The 15,971-nt window shown below is 37.0% G+C and overlaps 1 protein-coding gene across 1 annotated transcript in view; it reads right to left on the bottom strand.

The window, feature by feature from the left end:
- The window catches only part of COG6 (component of oligomeric golgi complex 6), an 84,533-nt gene extending 74,044 nt beyond the window's left edge, over positions 1-10,489 (bottom strand). The window contains exons 1-4 of the mRNA XM_049778778.1: positions 10,280-10,489; positions 6,816-6,959; positions 3,780-3,851; positions 3,374-3,432 (exon numbers count right to left, since the gene is read on the bottom strand). Of these exons, the coding sequence (XP_049634735.1) occupies positions 3,374-3,432; positions 3,780-3,851; positions 6,816-6,959; positions 10,280-10,429 (425 nt within the window). The 5' untranslated portion in view covers positions 10,430-10,489. The remainder of the gene's footprint in view (positions 1-3,373; positions 3,433-3,779; positions 3,852-6,815; positions 6,960-10,279) is intronic.
- Between the last annotated feature and the right edge of the window lie 5,482 nt (positions 10,490-15,971).

Genomic DNA, 15,971 nt, shown 5'->3' with positions numbered 1-15,971 from the left:
TCAGGGGTTACTCCTAGCTATGTGCTCAGAAGTTGCTCCTGGCTTCTTGGGGGACCATATGGGACGCCGGGGGATCGAACCGCGGTCCGTCCTAGGCTAGCGCAGGCAAGGCAGGCACCTTACCTCCAGCGCCACCGCCCGGCCCCCAAAAATTCTTTACATTTTTGAAAACTCATATCTGCCTGAAATATTGCAATGGTTTTTAATTTAAGGACAAATGCTCCTAAGTAAAAAAGTTACATGGAAGTCCTCCAGGGGGCAGTAAAGTTCTATTGAACTCAAATAGTAACAATAAAAGATCTAATTAAATGTTTTGTTTTGGTTTTTGGTTTTTTGGGCCACACCTATTTGATGCTCAGGAGTTATTCCTAGCTAAGTGCTCAGAAATCGCCCCTGGCTTGGGGGGACCATGTGGGACGCTGGGGGATCGAACCACGGTCCTTCCTTGGCTAGCACTTGCAAGGCAGACACCTTACCTCCAGAGCCACGTCTCTAGTCCCACATCTAATTAAATGTATGCATGCAAATAGCAAGTGTTCTTTCACCATTTTACTTGTATTTAAATGTATTATGGGTTTTGTTTTACAACTTTGATATAAGCTTAAAGAATCACTACCATATAGAATTTACTTAAAGTAATTATAAAACTTAATAAAATTCAATTAAAAATCAGTTTAGACCTTCTTTTTTAGAATTATTATTTTCATTTTGTTTTAACCAAATTTAATATCACCCATCTTGATCATATTTTTTAATTATTAAAATGTAATTTTAATATGAATCCACAAAAAAAAGGACATTCAAACCATCAGCTCTGTATCTATGAATTATTCAGTCCAAAAATAGATTTAACAATTGGACATCTACTAAAATAAGGATTCGGCATCTTAGGACAACAATTTTCAAAGCATTTTAAATAATTTTTCATATGTTTTAAAATATTTACTCCTTTTTGCTAACTAAACTTTTTAAATTTTGTCATATATATTCTTTTCTGGAAGAGGTGAGAGTTTGTACCTCATCTACAATGCACAGAGGCAACTTACGGTTCTATGCCTAGCGACTATTCCTAATTGTGCTGAGGGACTGACTATGAGATACTAGGATTGAGTCCTACTCCCCTGCACTCAATCCAGTAAGCTATCTTTTATGCCCTACCAAATATATATTCTGCCCAAGAAAATTTCACCACCATTGTGGCAGAAAGTTGCTATTAGATGAACCAATAATTTGGTCTGAAAGTATTTGTGTAACTAATAAGTAACTACAAAATACAAAGACCTAATTATGGCAGGATCTGGTATGACTAAAGGTACATACAATGCATGCCTTTGCCTTTGCATCCACATAACAGAAATATGATGTTCTTGAAGGAATTCAATATCAAAATTATCTCAAGTAATTAATAATACAAGAAATTAGTGATAATTAATAGTATTTATATGCATATTCATTACATGTTCTGTAATATGTAAGTATGATAAATGCACATTATAGAATAATTGCTGCAGATGAAAATGAGGTAAAACTATAAGTACTAGTATAAAGTTATATAAAAAGTACTTTACAGGGGCTGCAAAGATAGTACAGCAGGCAAAGCTCCCTTTAAAGCGGCCAGACCAGTTTCAATCCCTAGCCCTTCTGGTCTCTGGAGCCCCACCAGTATAGTCAGGAATAAGCCCAGAACACCACTGGGTGTGGTCCCCAAAACAAAACCACCAAAACAAAAAAGGTAAGTAAACAATGTAGTTGGAAAAAGTATAGCAATTATATACAGACTACTGTCCAAACTTCCTAGCCACATAAACCATAGAGAAACATGACATACAACACTGCCCCCTTTTAAAAAAAAAAGAAAGAAAGAAAAAATTAGGGACTCCACAAGTTAACACTCCTGGATATATGTCAGTTGCTGTACAAAGCAACTACGCAAGCAACTGAATAAGCACAGCCATGTGACAGACATAAAATTCCTTTTATCGGATGAGACATTTGTAGCTGAAGAATGTTAAGAAATACCTTGCACAACACTACTCAAATAAGATTTTATATTCAATTCAGATTGAAATTCACATACTTTTTGCATTTAAAAATACAATCCTGCAACAATCCTAGTAAAGATCTTTATTGCACGGATTTTCTCTACTCTGTCAATCATAATTTTTTCAATTCAATTACCTATTCCTTTTCCCAAGGCTTTAAATGTTACAAAGGAAGAGATATTAAGTCCTAAAAAGCACTAGAAACCTACTTGTAGATAGATTAACATCAAAGAATTAAACTGGAGCAGAAGAGCAGTAATGCACTAACAGTAATGCAGTAAACTGCATCCAGTTATGAAAAAAATATTATGAATAAGTAAATAAATAAATTTTACAATGTTAATTTAAAAGAAATTTAAGATCAGATCATCTTATTTAAATTCCTACCTGGAATATTTCCATCTAGCAACTTTGAAAAAAGATACTCAATACTTGGTTCAGTGTATCACAATGGCATGCTTTTCCCTTTTCAGAACTAAACCAGAATATGAGAAAATCAGTGACTGAGTTTCAACTTAACATTCCATACATTAGACAAATCCATACTCTATTCAACTTTCACATATTCATTGTCAACAAATTTTATATAACTTTTTTCAATCTATAAGAAGAATTTACAGTCATAATTTAAGTGAACTACAGATTTATCAGTTAGAACTGTAAAATACTAAAAATATGAAGACATCTGTTTTATAAAGAATTTCGTGTGTGTGTGTGTGTGTGTGTGTGTGTGTGTGTGTGTGTTTGGGTCATACCCGGTAGTGCTCAGGGGTTACTCCTGGCTCCATGCTCAGAAATTGCTCCTGGCAGGCACGGGGGACCATATGGGACACCGGGATTCGAACTGATGACCTTCTGCATGAAAGGCAAACACCTTACCTCCATGCTATCTCTCCAGCCCCAAGAATTTCATTTTTTATGGTTTTGGGGTAGCATCTTTGATAGTAAGGGCTTACTCTGTTCTCTACATTCAGGGATCACTCCTGGTGAAAGTCTGGGGAGATATGTTGTGCCAGAGATCAAACCCAGACTGGCCACAAGCAAGGCAAGTGCTACCTAACCACTGTACTAGAGCTCCAGCCCCAAAAGCATTCCTTTTTAGAATTATAAAAATTATATCATTTTCAAAGATGGAATAGTATCTCAACCCCCTATCAAGTATAATGTAACTAAAGTATTACTTTAGGTTTATTTTATTCTTGCATAAAATTTGGACCCCTTATATGTTGTTTCAGTATTGAAAGTTTATTATTTTATCTTAATATGCATTTGCAGTTATAATTTTTGTACTTATACAAATTAATGAAGTAACTATATGAAACAATACTTACCTTTCAGCTTGAAGTTTAGTAGTTTTTACTATTAAATCTTGAGTCTGTTCCTTTGCAGCCTAAAATAATAAACATACAGCAAGTTTTAATTTTATTATTCTTCAGAAAACTAATAATCCCATTTACTAAAGAAAAGACAGAGAAAATATAGTCCTTTCATATAAAACTGGTATGTAAAATAGTAGATACACTTTCATAGGACTAAAAGGGTATTGGCAAACCATTACCCAAAAAAAAAACACACAAGGATATTTACAGTTTTAAAAAATAAACATAATATTTATTTTCAAAATTCCTATAAGATACAATATATTACATTTCCACAAATCTTATACACCTGTCTAGCTATGTGCAAAAGTTAACACTATACCAAGAATTAAGTTTAATTTCTGCCACTGTACAGAACCTGTAAGCGACTTGTCATATCTTGACAACAGCTGCTCATTGCCTGAACATCTTCATTTATGCTTTCAAGTTCCTAAAAGGAAGAAAAATAATATTAAGCATTCTACATACTGTTAAAGAAAGTTTGCTTCTCTTAACCAAACCCTGATTTCTGTTCTATGACTTTAAATCACAAAGATACCACATTTTTTAATATCTGAGAGAGGGCTCCCAAATGGTGCTTACTAGTGATACCTTGGCCCAGGGATTTGGTTTAGGAGCACAACAATGGTGCCTTGAACCAGGGATATGGCTTAGGGGCACAACACTAGCCTCAGAAGTATGATGCCCTGGATTTGAGTCCCAGTACTATATGATTCCCCAGCACAAGCACTGCTAGGAATAACCACATAGAATTGAGTCAGGTATGGCCCCAAAACTTAAAAAATTAGCTCTGGGCTAAGGAGACAGTACAGTAGCTAGGGCACATGATTGTAGAGCTCTAGCTCCCACACATGGCCCTTAAGCTATATCTCTGGTCTAAGGCATTAATATTTTTATTCAAGTATTTTTTTAGTTTTGGGCCATACTTGTCAGTGTTCAGTGGCTTGGGGTCCCAGTTCTGTGCTTGGGGTCATTCTCTTGGCAGTGCTCAAGGGACCATATGTGGTGCCGGAGATTTAACCAGGGTTGGCTATGTGAAAGGCAAGTGTCTTAACCCTTTACTATCTCTCTGGCCCCAGTATTAATATTTTAATATATTTTTGCTATTTTGTTACATCCTCTTAAACCTTAATACATACCATATACCTCATATACCACAGAGAGTGTGGCCCTAGTGACTACCTAGCACTGCTGCAACATACCCCTGAATTCCCTAAGTCCTTCTTGGGAGGCATCATTCCTCGCCACACTCCCAAAACACATGTTAATTAATTAATTCAGGAATTCTAAGAACTTATCCTAAGGAATTTATCAGGTAACTATGTTATAACATGTTTAATAAGAGAGTGATGAACAGAAAATGGAAATACTTCCAACTACACAAGTATTAATATGTGCAAATCATAACAGGAATAGATGTTTTCACATCTGCATGTGCATAAAAATATATTCATTGACATGGAAAGATGAGTACATAAGGTTAAAAATGACTTATGAAACAATATATACAATACTTCACCATTTTAGGAAGTAGGAGTACAAGATTACTCCCAGCAATGTTCTGGTTGTGAGACTGTTAGAGTAGTCCAATACTTCCCCATTTTATAAAAAGAAAAAATGAATATGAGTACATGCATAAATACAAAAGATCATAGAAGAAATACAAAAAATATTGCATGTAGCTAAGTGACATGATCATAAGCAACTGTAATTGTTCTATTTGTGTTATTATCAAATGACATAATTTTTAATAAAAAACAAAATGAAAACCCTTATCTTCATGAGATATTCTAAGAGACTGGAATGTGGCTTATGCATAGGCCCTTCATACATGAGATTAGAATATCACATCCCTCTTCTTCAATGTGGTCACAATGGACATTGAGCCTTGCCTACTGAGCACAACCAGGAGTGGTAACAGACTCGACATTGACAGGGTAGCCCTGCCACAACAGCAATGAAATAAAAAATTTTGAGTCAAAGAAACAAAACAAAACAGAACTAGATGCTTTCAAATATCTTCTATATTTTGCAATAATTTATCAAACTATTAAGATCAAACTGCTTAGAGGTCTACAGTAAAGTAAGCATAATTTTGAAATATCAATCTCAACAATACAAAGTACATAAACTAATTTCACCTTTCTCTATAACTAGCAGGTACGGCATATCTGCAGCAAGGCCAAGATAAGTAGTTCTAATATTTAGCTATTATAATATGCTCAATATATTTGATTTTTTGTTCTGTTGTTTTGGGGCAACACTCATCGGTGCTCATGGTTTACTCTTGGCTCTATACTCAGGGATCCTTCCTGGCAGTGCTTGGGTAAATGTATGAACTGTACAGGATGCTGGGGGTCAAATCCAGATCAACTATGTATAAGGTAAACACCCTACCCACTATACTATCTCTCTACCCCCTAGGTTTTTTTTTTTTAAAGAAGTTTATTTATTTATTAATTGATTTCTTTGGGGGGGGGCACACCCAGCAATGCTTGGGGGTTACTCCTGGCTCTGTGCTCAGAAATCACTGGCAAGCTCAGAGGATGATATGGGATGCAAAGAATCAAACAGAGTCCGTCCCGGGTCGGCCACATGCAAGATAAATGCCTTACTGCTGTGCTATCTCTCTGGCCCAATAGGTTTTATTTTTAAAACAAAAATATATAATGTATATAATATATAACTGATCCAAAGCCTTTAAAGAACACTAAAATAAAGTAAATTATTTTTTCCCCAATTAAAGAACTAGTGGTCATAAAATAAAATTGGGATTTTATAGATAAGCTATCTAAAATGTTTGAGTATGTAGAATTTTCAAACTATATCCAAAGGCTTTGATGGTCTGTCATATACACATTGTGTGATTTCAACAATTATCAATCCGGAGTACTATGCATCTCGACGGGAATATTTATGCCAGAAGTTTGACATTGCTGTTGGAGATAATCATAGTGTCAATACAACAGTAACTGGTCAAATTATGATATAACTCCTTTAAGGAGTTTTTAAGTGCTTATATAACAGGCACTTCAAGAAATCACAATAGGCTTGAGAGAGAGTATAGAGCTTAAGGTGCTTGCCTGGCTTACACAGTCAACCCAGCCTTGATTTCCAACATTGCATACAGCCCCCTGAGCACTACCAATCCCTAAGCACAGATTCAGTAGTAAATTCTGAGCATCACCTGGTGTGGGCCAAAAGCCAAAAAATGACAAAAGGAAAAAAGAACTCACGCCAATCCAAAGAAAGACCTAATTGCTTCAATTAGTAAATTTTCTATGTAAACATGGCACATAAATAGTAAAGATAGCAACGTAATTCATAAAAGTACTCATTAATACAGAGATGGACATACAGTATGTTTTCATTAAGAGTTAAAGAGTTCACATACTTCCTTTACTTCCTTGAAAATGCTTACAAATTCTTCATTGATGGCTAAACTTCTTCGTTCGATATCTCCACGTAAATTTCTTCGAGTCCTCAAACTGTTTTCAACAAAAAATGTTGAAAGTGCCTTGAGGGCTTCCAACATCTCCTGTACAATTGACAAAAGAAAATTAATAATAGCTTTCAAATGTTTTTTAATCTTGAATTATAATTTTCATGTTCAAATAACTTGATTTCATTAGATAACCAAAAAGTTATTAGGTGATCTTCACATTACTGAGGATTACATTTATTTCTAAAATACTACATGGATATTCTTACATGTATGTATATTTATATATATACTGTATATATTATATATTATTCACAAGATTAGTTTGAAATTGCAAATAGGGAATATTTTGAACATTCATCTAAAGAAATAGAATATTCTTTGAGCTTTAAGATCCAGCTGACAAAAAAATGTAGAAACAAATATAATCCCAAGTGCTTAAAAAGAAAGACTAGAGGGGTCAGAGCGATGGTGAAGTGGTAGGGCATATGCCTTGCAAGCAGCTGACCCAGGACTGACCGCAGTTCGATCCTCCGGCATCCCATATGGTCCCCCAAGCCAGGAGCGATTTCTGAGGGTATAGTCAGGAATAATCCCTGAGTGTCACTGGGTGTGACCCAAAAAACAAAAAACAAAAACAAAAAAAAAAAAAAGAAAAAAAATTTGGCCATGAGAGAAGTACTGAAGATGACAAGAAGTAACTTCAAAACATAAAAACATTTCTACAGGCAGAACCTACAAAATTTGTAAATGGATTGGATGTGTAATCACGTTTCAAAAAATTGACTCTTTCAAAATGACAGGACTCAAAAATAATGTATATTCTTCCTGATTGCTTATGTAACCAGGAATAGTTTTTACTTATAGTGTAAGCAGAACCAGTTGGAAGAGAATACAGCTTTCAGTGAGGATGCTAAGAACAGTTATAAATCTGATAATATTCCCAGCTTGGGGCTATTTAAAGTCAAGTAAGCGAGAATTCTCCTCTATAGAACACATATATATATGAGTGAAGGTAAAGGACAAAGATCATGATGGCCAGAGTCCTAAATGCTATGACCATAAATTCTTATACCTGCACTAAAAAATATTCTAACAGACTTGCTTAACTTCCATATTATTTTGAAATGTTGATTGCTGGACTGACACAAATAGTAAATCTATTTAATTTTAAAATCAGTTCAATATTTGAGGGCAAAAATAACCATCAACTCCAAATAGTTACTGTAGCCCTCTCCACCAATAAGCCTATAAAACAATGCTATTTCCTTTTAATGAGTCCTGAAATATCTTGAGATCTAGATCAAAGTAGTCATCAGTAAATGCTGAATTACAAAATATGACATGAGTACAAATTATAGATCCTCTAGTTTCTTGTTATATGACTTAATCTAATACCTCATAATTCCCATGGTAATAACTTCTCAGGCGATCATGTTAATTAGCAAAGTAGCTAATAAGATAATGTTAATATTAGATATTTTTAACACTAAGCTGTATGGGCCAGAAAGACAGTGGAGTGAAAGTACATGACTTGGGACCTAAGAGAAAGTGCAGAGGTAATGATGCTTGTCTTTCATACTGTAGAACTGGACTTGATCCTCAGTACTGCCTAAAGTTTCCCAACACCACCAGGAGTAATCCTGAACATAGGACCAGATACTCATGAAAAAAAAAAAAAAAAGCTACAGAACTAGCATGCAACTGAAGCTGGTTCTCAAAATCCCCAAGTACCAGAGAGTGTGTTTCTGAAGATTCCTCAATCACAGTGAGGGGGTCCCCTGACTTCCTGGGCACCTCACTGGGAAGATCCCTTTCCTCAAAACACTAAACTGAAAACAATTGTGTTAGAAACAGTAAGTGCTGAGTTCTCTCACTGAATATACAATATAGAAAGAAAATTAAGAGTATACCCAATTTTGAAATAAAGATCAAGAAGTCAAATGACTAATCCAATCATGACACATCGATTTGGTGGTCATCTTATAATGATGGCCCCCAAATGATCGCTCAATCACAAAAAGTTGTGTGGGTTGTTTTTGTTTTTGTTTTTTTGGTTTTTTGGGCCACACCCGGCTGTGCTCAGGGGTTACTCCTGGCTGTCTGCTCAGAAATAGCTCCTGGCAGGCACAGGGACCATATGGGACACCGGGATTCGAACCAACCACCTTTGGTCCTGGATTGGCTGCTTGCAAAGCAAACGCCTATGTGCTATCTCTCCGGGCCCAAAAGTTGTGTTTTTTAACACAACTATTACCATTCCCTATTTTCAGCCACCTGCAAATTTGTCTATAACAGTTTCATTCTATGTATTATTTTTCCCTTCTGCTTCAGTGGCATGACCAATTTACCCAGCGACTCTGAGACACACAAGAAGAGAGAACCAGAGACAGACATTGGAAAGTCCAACCTAAGTTAAGTTTTCTCTAGTTCTAGAGAAAGGATACAAGCAGCTCAACCCCTAAAGAAACAAAAGTGTCCCCCAAATTCCTGGGTGGCGCCTATCTAAGCCACAAAGATTTCTTTCATCAGAGCAGGCAGAATTCCTGGGCTTTGCAAATGATCTTCCCTGAGAAATAGAAGCTTTCAATGACATTTTTGAGTTCACCTGTTCCTACTAATCCCGATTCCAGTCGCCCTCGGTGGTAAGAAATTATTTTACCAATGCCGCAAATCTCCCACCCCCACCTGTATTTGAGACAGACTTTCTACTTCCCTCATTCATTCACATTGTTATGTTAGTTGTCAGTGTACTTATTTCTCTATCTGCACTCACCACTCTTTGTGGTGAAGCTTCATATCCTGATTTGGGCATTGGTGATGGGAATGTTGAACTGGTGAAGGGGAGGGGTGTTCTTTATATGACTGAACCCCAACAACAATCATGTTTGTAATCAAAGTGTTTAAATAAAGATATTTTATTAACAGAAAAGAAACAACTATAAGAGTAGATAGATTCCTTCTTGTCTAAAGTTATATAAATGGAATGTTTTTCCCATTCACAAATTTCCGTAACTTATGAACCTCCATGTGCACAAAACTAAATGTCTTTTCTTTCATTTAAAAACAAAAAAGAAAGAAATGATTTTACAAGAGTTGTTGATTATTTTCCCCCATGCACATTCTTCTGCTCTTCCAGCCCAGACCTCATCCAAGACAGTCCCTGACTTCCAGGGATCTAAAGATTAAGAGAAATCCTTCAAAGCAGGGGTCACGCTAAAAAACAAAATCATCACTTTCCAGGGTCTCCTTGCTCACTCCTTTCTCATCAGCATCTATAAAGCAGCTAGTCCCGCGAGCCTAGGGTCCCCTCCCAGGAGAGAATGAAATAGGGAGCAGCAGCAGGATCCCCACTTGGAGCCCGCCCGGCTCAGCCCTGCAAGACGCGGGACCCTGGGCCTGGTCTGCCCGCCTACCTTGTCGTTGTCCAGCCGCGTCTCCAGGATCTTGTGAAGCTTCCGCGAAAGCGGGTTGTTGCTTTGAGTGGCGTTTCCAGGGGTCCCATTGCTTTGGGCGTTGGCAGGCGACGGGGTCGCTACCGCTACTTCCCCGCTGGCCTCGGCCATGGTACACGCACGACTGCCGCCCCCGGCCCGGGGAGGCTTTTCCGATGCGATCCGGGACTACAAAACACAGGGCAGCTACTACGCATGTGCACGGCGAGCTGCGCATGCGCTCTGAATGGGCGGAGTTTGACAACTCACCTCGAACTGAGTTCGGGAAGTGGGCGGGGAAAATCAAGGGAGGCGTGGTGGCCACAGACTGGGTGTAAGGCGGGCAATTCAAGATTTGCCATGTGATCTGAACTTGTAAGCAGATTTGAACTAAGATTTACAGGTTAGTAAGAACTTCAGCATCTTGAATCCATGCAAGTCTGAACAAAACATTTTTTCACGCTTTATATTTTATTCAAATATGGAAGAACTGTTCTCAGCACTTGCATGTACATTTAGTACATGTTTACCTGATGTTCTTGTTTTTAACTAGTTGAAAGTATATTGTTTTCTATGTACATAGGCATCGGGAGAATCTGATTTATATATAACTCTATATAATTGCATATATGTATTTGAGACATAGAGTGACTAATATTCTCAGGAGGAAATTAGCATTGTAAAAGAATGATAGAGGGAAGGATTAGCTTTAACTGGACATAAAGCTGCTGTTGGCATTTAAACTGAGACTTGGAAGAATTTAAGTATTTGATAATTAAACTTAGATTTGAAAGAGATTCTAAGCCTTGGGAGAAATTATTTTAGATAAAAAACTAAATGCAAAGATTTTAAAGACATGAGGAGAAATTGGCAAGTCCATGAAGTAAGACAAATTCAGTATAACTGAAGAGTACTAAAGATGAGGAGGAATAAATTTCCCAGAAAAGCCTGAGAAACATTGTTGTTGTTTCTTTTTTTTTGTCTCACTTTAAAAGTTTTAACTCACTCATTAACTATCTGAACTTTTTGTAAATTATTTTCTGAACACTATTAAGTTTATGTTCTTGATTTGCCTTGTTTTATATCTAGGGCTGTATCTTATCTGTAAAAATGGAAAATAAAAACATTTGAAGTTCGGGTCAGAGAGAAGTACAGCGGGTAATGTGTTTGCTTTGGAGGTGGCCTATCTAGATTCAATCCACACACCTCATCAGGTCCTCTGAGCCCCATTAAGAATGGTCCCTAAGTACAGAGCCAGGAGTAAGCTCTGAGCACCAATGGTTGTGGCCAAAAAAGAAAAGAATAAGTGGCCCTATGAATTCAGCAAAACTATTATGAAATGTAGACCTATTAAATATATTTTTATATGTTTAATTTTTTTGTGGTTGCTGTGGTGGCACATCGAGCAGTTCTGGGGACACGAGTGTATGCCCCAGAACCCAGTCCAGGGTCTCACATATGCAAAGCATGTACTCTGTCACCTGTGTATGACCCCTATACTTTATATCTTTTCATGATTCTTTTGTGTGCTTTCAGGGGCTAACTAAAATTTTGCTACTTAATTTAGAATTGCTATTTTAATAAAGATATTCAAGTGAGCCTCTTGCTCTACCTTTGATTAACTTGTGCTTAATAATGAAGAGACAGTTTTTATTATTTATTTAATTAAAGAATTGTGGTTTACAAAGTTACTGATGGTTGAGTTTTAAACATATATCAACACTAAGCTAACCACCAGTGTGAACTCTTAATGCCATTGTTCCTATACTCCCATCATCCCATTTCCCTCAATTAACCTCCACTGCTGCCTTGGCAGGCACATTTAAGTTTGGTGGTTTCAGTTTAGATCTCATGTTTTCAATGTTGTTGACTCTGTGCTTTAGATATACATACATTCATACATATATGTACTATTCTCCCACGTCCCTAATATAACTGACACCAGACTCCATTTTCCCATTACTTTCCTTTTTCATTATTTTCCTTCCATCTTAGTTTTTTTCCTTCTAAGTCCTCTTCCTACCTAAGCTCTGGAGTCAAGAGTGATATAAACACCCCCAATTTACTACAGTACATTTCATTACATTTCCTAATAAAATTATTTTATATACTGTAGATGATCATCCTGTTTGTCTTTCTTCTTCTAGCTTACTTCACTCAACATAGTATCTTCCTAATCCAACGAGGTTGGAGCAAATTTCATGATTTAATCATTCCTTCTAGCTACATAGCTATCCACTGTGTATATACTGCATCTTTATTATTCATTTATCTATCATTGGACATGTAAGTTGATTCCATATCTTAGTGACTGTACTCTTTTCAGCAAAGAATAGTGTTTTTCATATCTTTTTGAATGAATGTTTTTCAGCCTGGGAAAAAATAACCAAAAATGAAATTGTTTGCTTATATTGCAGCTCAATTCTAAGTTTACTGAGGACTCTCCATACCATTTTCCACAGGGGTTGAAGTAGACAACATCCTAGCAGCAGTGAATGAGAGTTCCTTTTTTTTTTTCACAACAATCCCACCAGTACAAATTGTTCCTACAATTTAATTTTATTTATTTATTTATTTATTTATTTATTTATTTATTTATTTATTTATTTCTGGCTTTTGGGCCACACCTTGTGACGTTCAGGGGTTAATCCTGGCTATGCACTCAAAAATCGCTCCTGGCTTGGGGGTCCATATGGCACGCCTGGGGATGGAACTGCAGTCAGTACTAGGTCAGACGCGTCCAAGGCAAATGCCCTACTGAGATGCCACCGTTCCCAGCCTCAGTGTTCCTACTATTTTTGATATGTGCCATTCTCACTGGTATAAGGTGATATATCATGGTTGCTTTTATTTGGATTACCCTAATGATAAGTGATGCTGAGCACTTTTTTTGTTGGCTTATCTTTCCTGAGAAGTGCCTATTCATATTATCTCCTCAGTTTTGTTTTTGTTTTTGGACCACATCCTATGATGCTCAAGATTTACTCCTGGCTATGTGCTCAGATATCACTCTTGGCTTCGGGGACACAAGGGAATCAAACCGTGGTCTGTCCTAGGTTAGCCTTGTGCAAGGCAAATGCCTTACCGCTTGTGTAACTGCTCCCACCCCTCTCCTTTGTTTTTGATAAGATTTCTGAATATTGTTGTTGATATTTGTTAGTATTTTATATATACTGGATATTAAATTGTTAACTGCAGTGTTGAGAGAAAATATTTTCCCATTCAGTTAACTAAGATAGATTTTCTTTTAGTTAAATGTAAATGATACTTTTTTTCCATGATCCATATTTTATTTTATTTTATTTTATTATTTTATTTTATTTTATTTTATTTTTTTGGTTTTTGGGCCACACCAGCTTGATGCTCAGGGGTTACTCCTGGCTATGTGCTCAGAAATCGCCCCAAGCTTGGGGGGACCATATGCGATACCGGGGGAATCGAACTGCGGTCCTTTCCTTGGCTAGCGCTTGTAAGGCAGACACCTTACCTCTAGCGCCACCTTCCCGGCCCCTTTATTTTATTTTATTTTATTTTTTTATTTTTTTATATTTTATTTAAACACCTTGATTACATACATGATTGTGTTTGGGTTTCAGTCATGTAAAGAACACCATCCATCACCAGTGCAAGATTCCCATCACCAATGTCCCAAATCTCCCTCCTCCCCACCCGACTCCGGGCTGTACTCTAAACAGGCTTTCCATTTCCCTCATACATTCTCATTATTAGGACAGTTCAAAATGTATTTATTTCTCTAACTAAACTCATCACTCTTTGTGGTGAGCTTCCTGAGGTGAGCTGTAACTTCCAGCTCTTTTCTCTTTTGTGTCTGAAAATTATTATTGCAAGAATGTCTTTCATTTTTCTTAAAACCCATAGATGAGTGAGACCATTCTGCGCTTTTCTCTCTCTCTCTGACTTATTTCACTCAGCATAATAGATACATGCATAGGAAAATTTCATGACTTCATCTCTCCTGACAGCTGCATAATATTCCATTGTGTATATGTACCACAGTTTCTTTAGCCATTCGTCTGTTGAAGGGCATCTGGGTTGCTTCCATAGTCTTTCTATGGTAAATAGTGCTGCAATGAATATAGGTGTAAGGAAGGGGTTTTTGTATAGTATTTTTGTGTTCCTAGGGCATATTCCTAGGAGTGGTCTACTGTATTGTATGGGAGCTTGATTTCCAGTTTTTGGTGGAATCTCCATATTGCTTTCCATAAAGGTTGAACTAGACGGCATTCCCACCAGCAGTGGATAAGGGTTCCTTTCTCTCCACATCCCCGCCAGCACTGTTTGTTCTCATTCTTTGTGATGTGTGCCATTCTCTGTGGTGTGAGATGGTAGCTCATAGTTGTTTTGATTTGCATCTCCCTGATGATTAGTGATGTGGAGCATTTTTTCATGTCTCTTTTGGCCATTTGTATTTCTTCTTTGTCAAAGTGTCTGTTCATTTCTTCTCCCCATTTTTTGATGGGATTAGATGTTTTTTTCTTGTAAAGTTCTGTCAGTGCCTTGTATATTTTGGAGATTAGCCCCTTATCTGATGGGTATTGGGTGAATAGTTTCTCCCATTCAATGGGTGGCTCTTGTATCCTGGGCACTATTTCCTTTGAGGGGCAGAAGCTTCTCAGCTCAATATATTCCTATCTGTTAATCTCTGCTTTTGCTTGCTTGGAGATTGCACTTTCCTCCTTGAATATGCCTGTAGTCTCAATGTCCTGAAGTGTTATGCCTATATGTTGTTCTATATATCTTATGGTTTTGGGTCGGATATCGAGGTCTTTAATCCATTTGGATTTTACCTTCGTACATGATGTTAGCTGGGGGTCTAAGTTCAATTTTTTGCAAGTGGATAGCCAGTTGTGCCAACACCACTTGTTGAAGAGCCTTTCCCTGCTCCATTTAGGATTTCCTGCTCCTTTATCAAAAATTAGGTGATTGTATGTTGGGGGAACATTCTCTGAGTATTCAAGCCTATTCCACTGATCTGAGGGCCTGTCCTTATTCCAATACCATGCTGTTTTGATAACTATTGCTCTGTAGTAAAGTTTAAAGTTGGGGAAAGTAATTCCTCCCATATTCTTTTTCCCAATGATTGCTTTAGCTATTCTAGGGTGTTTATTGTTCCAAACGAATTTCAAAAGTGCCTAATCCACTTCTTTGAAGAATGTCATGGGTATCTTTAGAGGGATCGCATTAAATCTGTATAATGCCTTGGGGAGTATTGCCATTTTGATGATGTTAATCCTGCCAATCCATGAGCAGGGTATGTGTTTCCATTTCTGCATGTCCTCTCTTATTTCTTGCAGCAGAATGTTATAGTTTCCTTTGTATAGGTCCTTCACATTTTTAGTCAACTTGATTCCAAGATATTTGAGTTTGTGTGGCACTATTGTGAATGGGGTTGTTTTCTTAATGTCCATTTCTTCCTTATTACTATTGGTGTATAGAAAGGCCATTGATTTTTGTGTGTTAATTTTGTAGCCTGCCACCTTGCTATATGAGTCTATTGTTTCTAGAAGCTTTTTCATAGAGTCTTTAGGGTTTTCTAAGTAGAGTATCATGTCATCTGCAAACAGTGAGAGCTTGATTTCTTCCTTTCCTATCTGGATTCCCTTGATATCTTTTTCTTGCCTAATCGCTATAGCGAGTACTTCCAGTGCTGTGT

The sequence above is a fragment of the Suncus etruscus genome, chromosome 8 (genome assembly GCF_024139225.1).
Source record: "Suncus etruscus isolate mSunEtr1 chromosome 8, mSunEtr1.pri.cur, whole genome shotgun sequence".
Taxonomy (NCBI): Eukaryota; Metazoa; Chordata; class Mammalia; order Eulipotyphla; family Soricidae; genus Suncus; species Suncus etruscus.
This window is presented reverse-complemented; position numbering and strand designations above follow the sequence as displayed.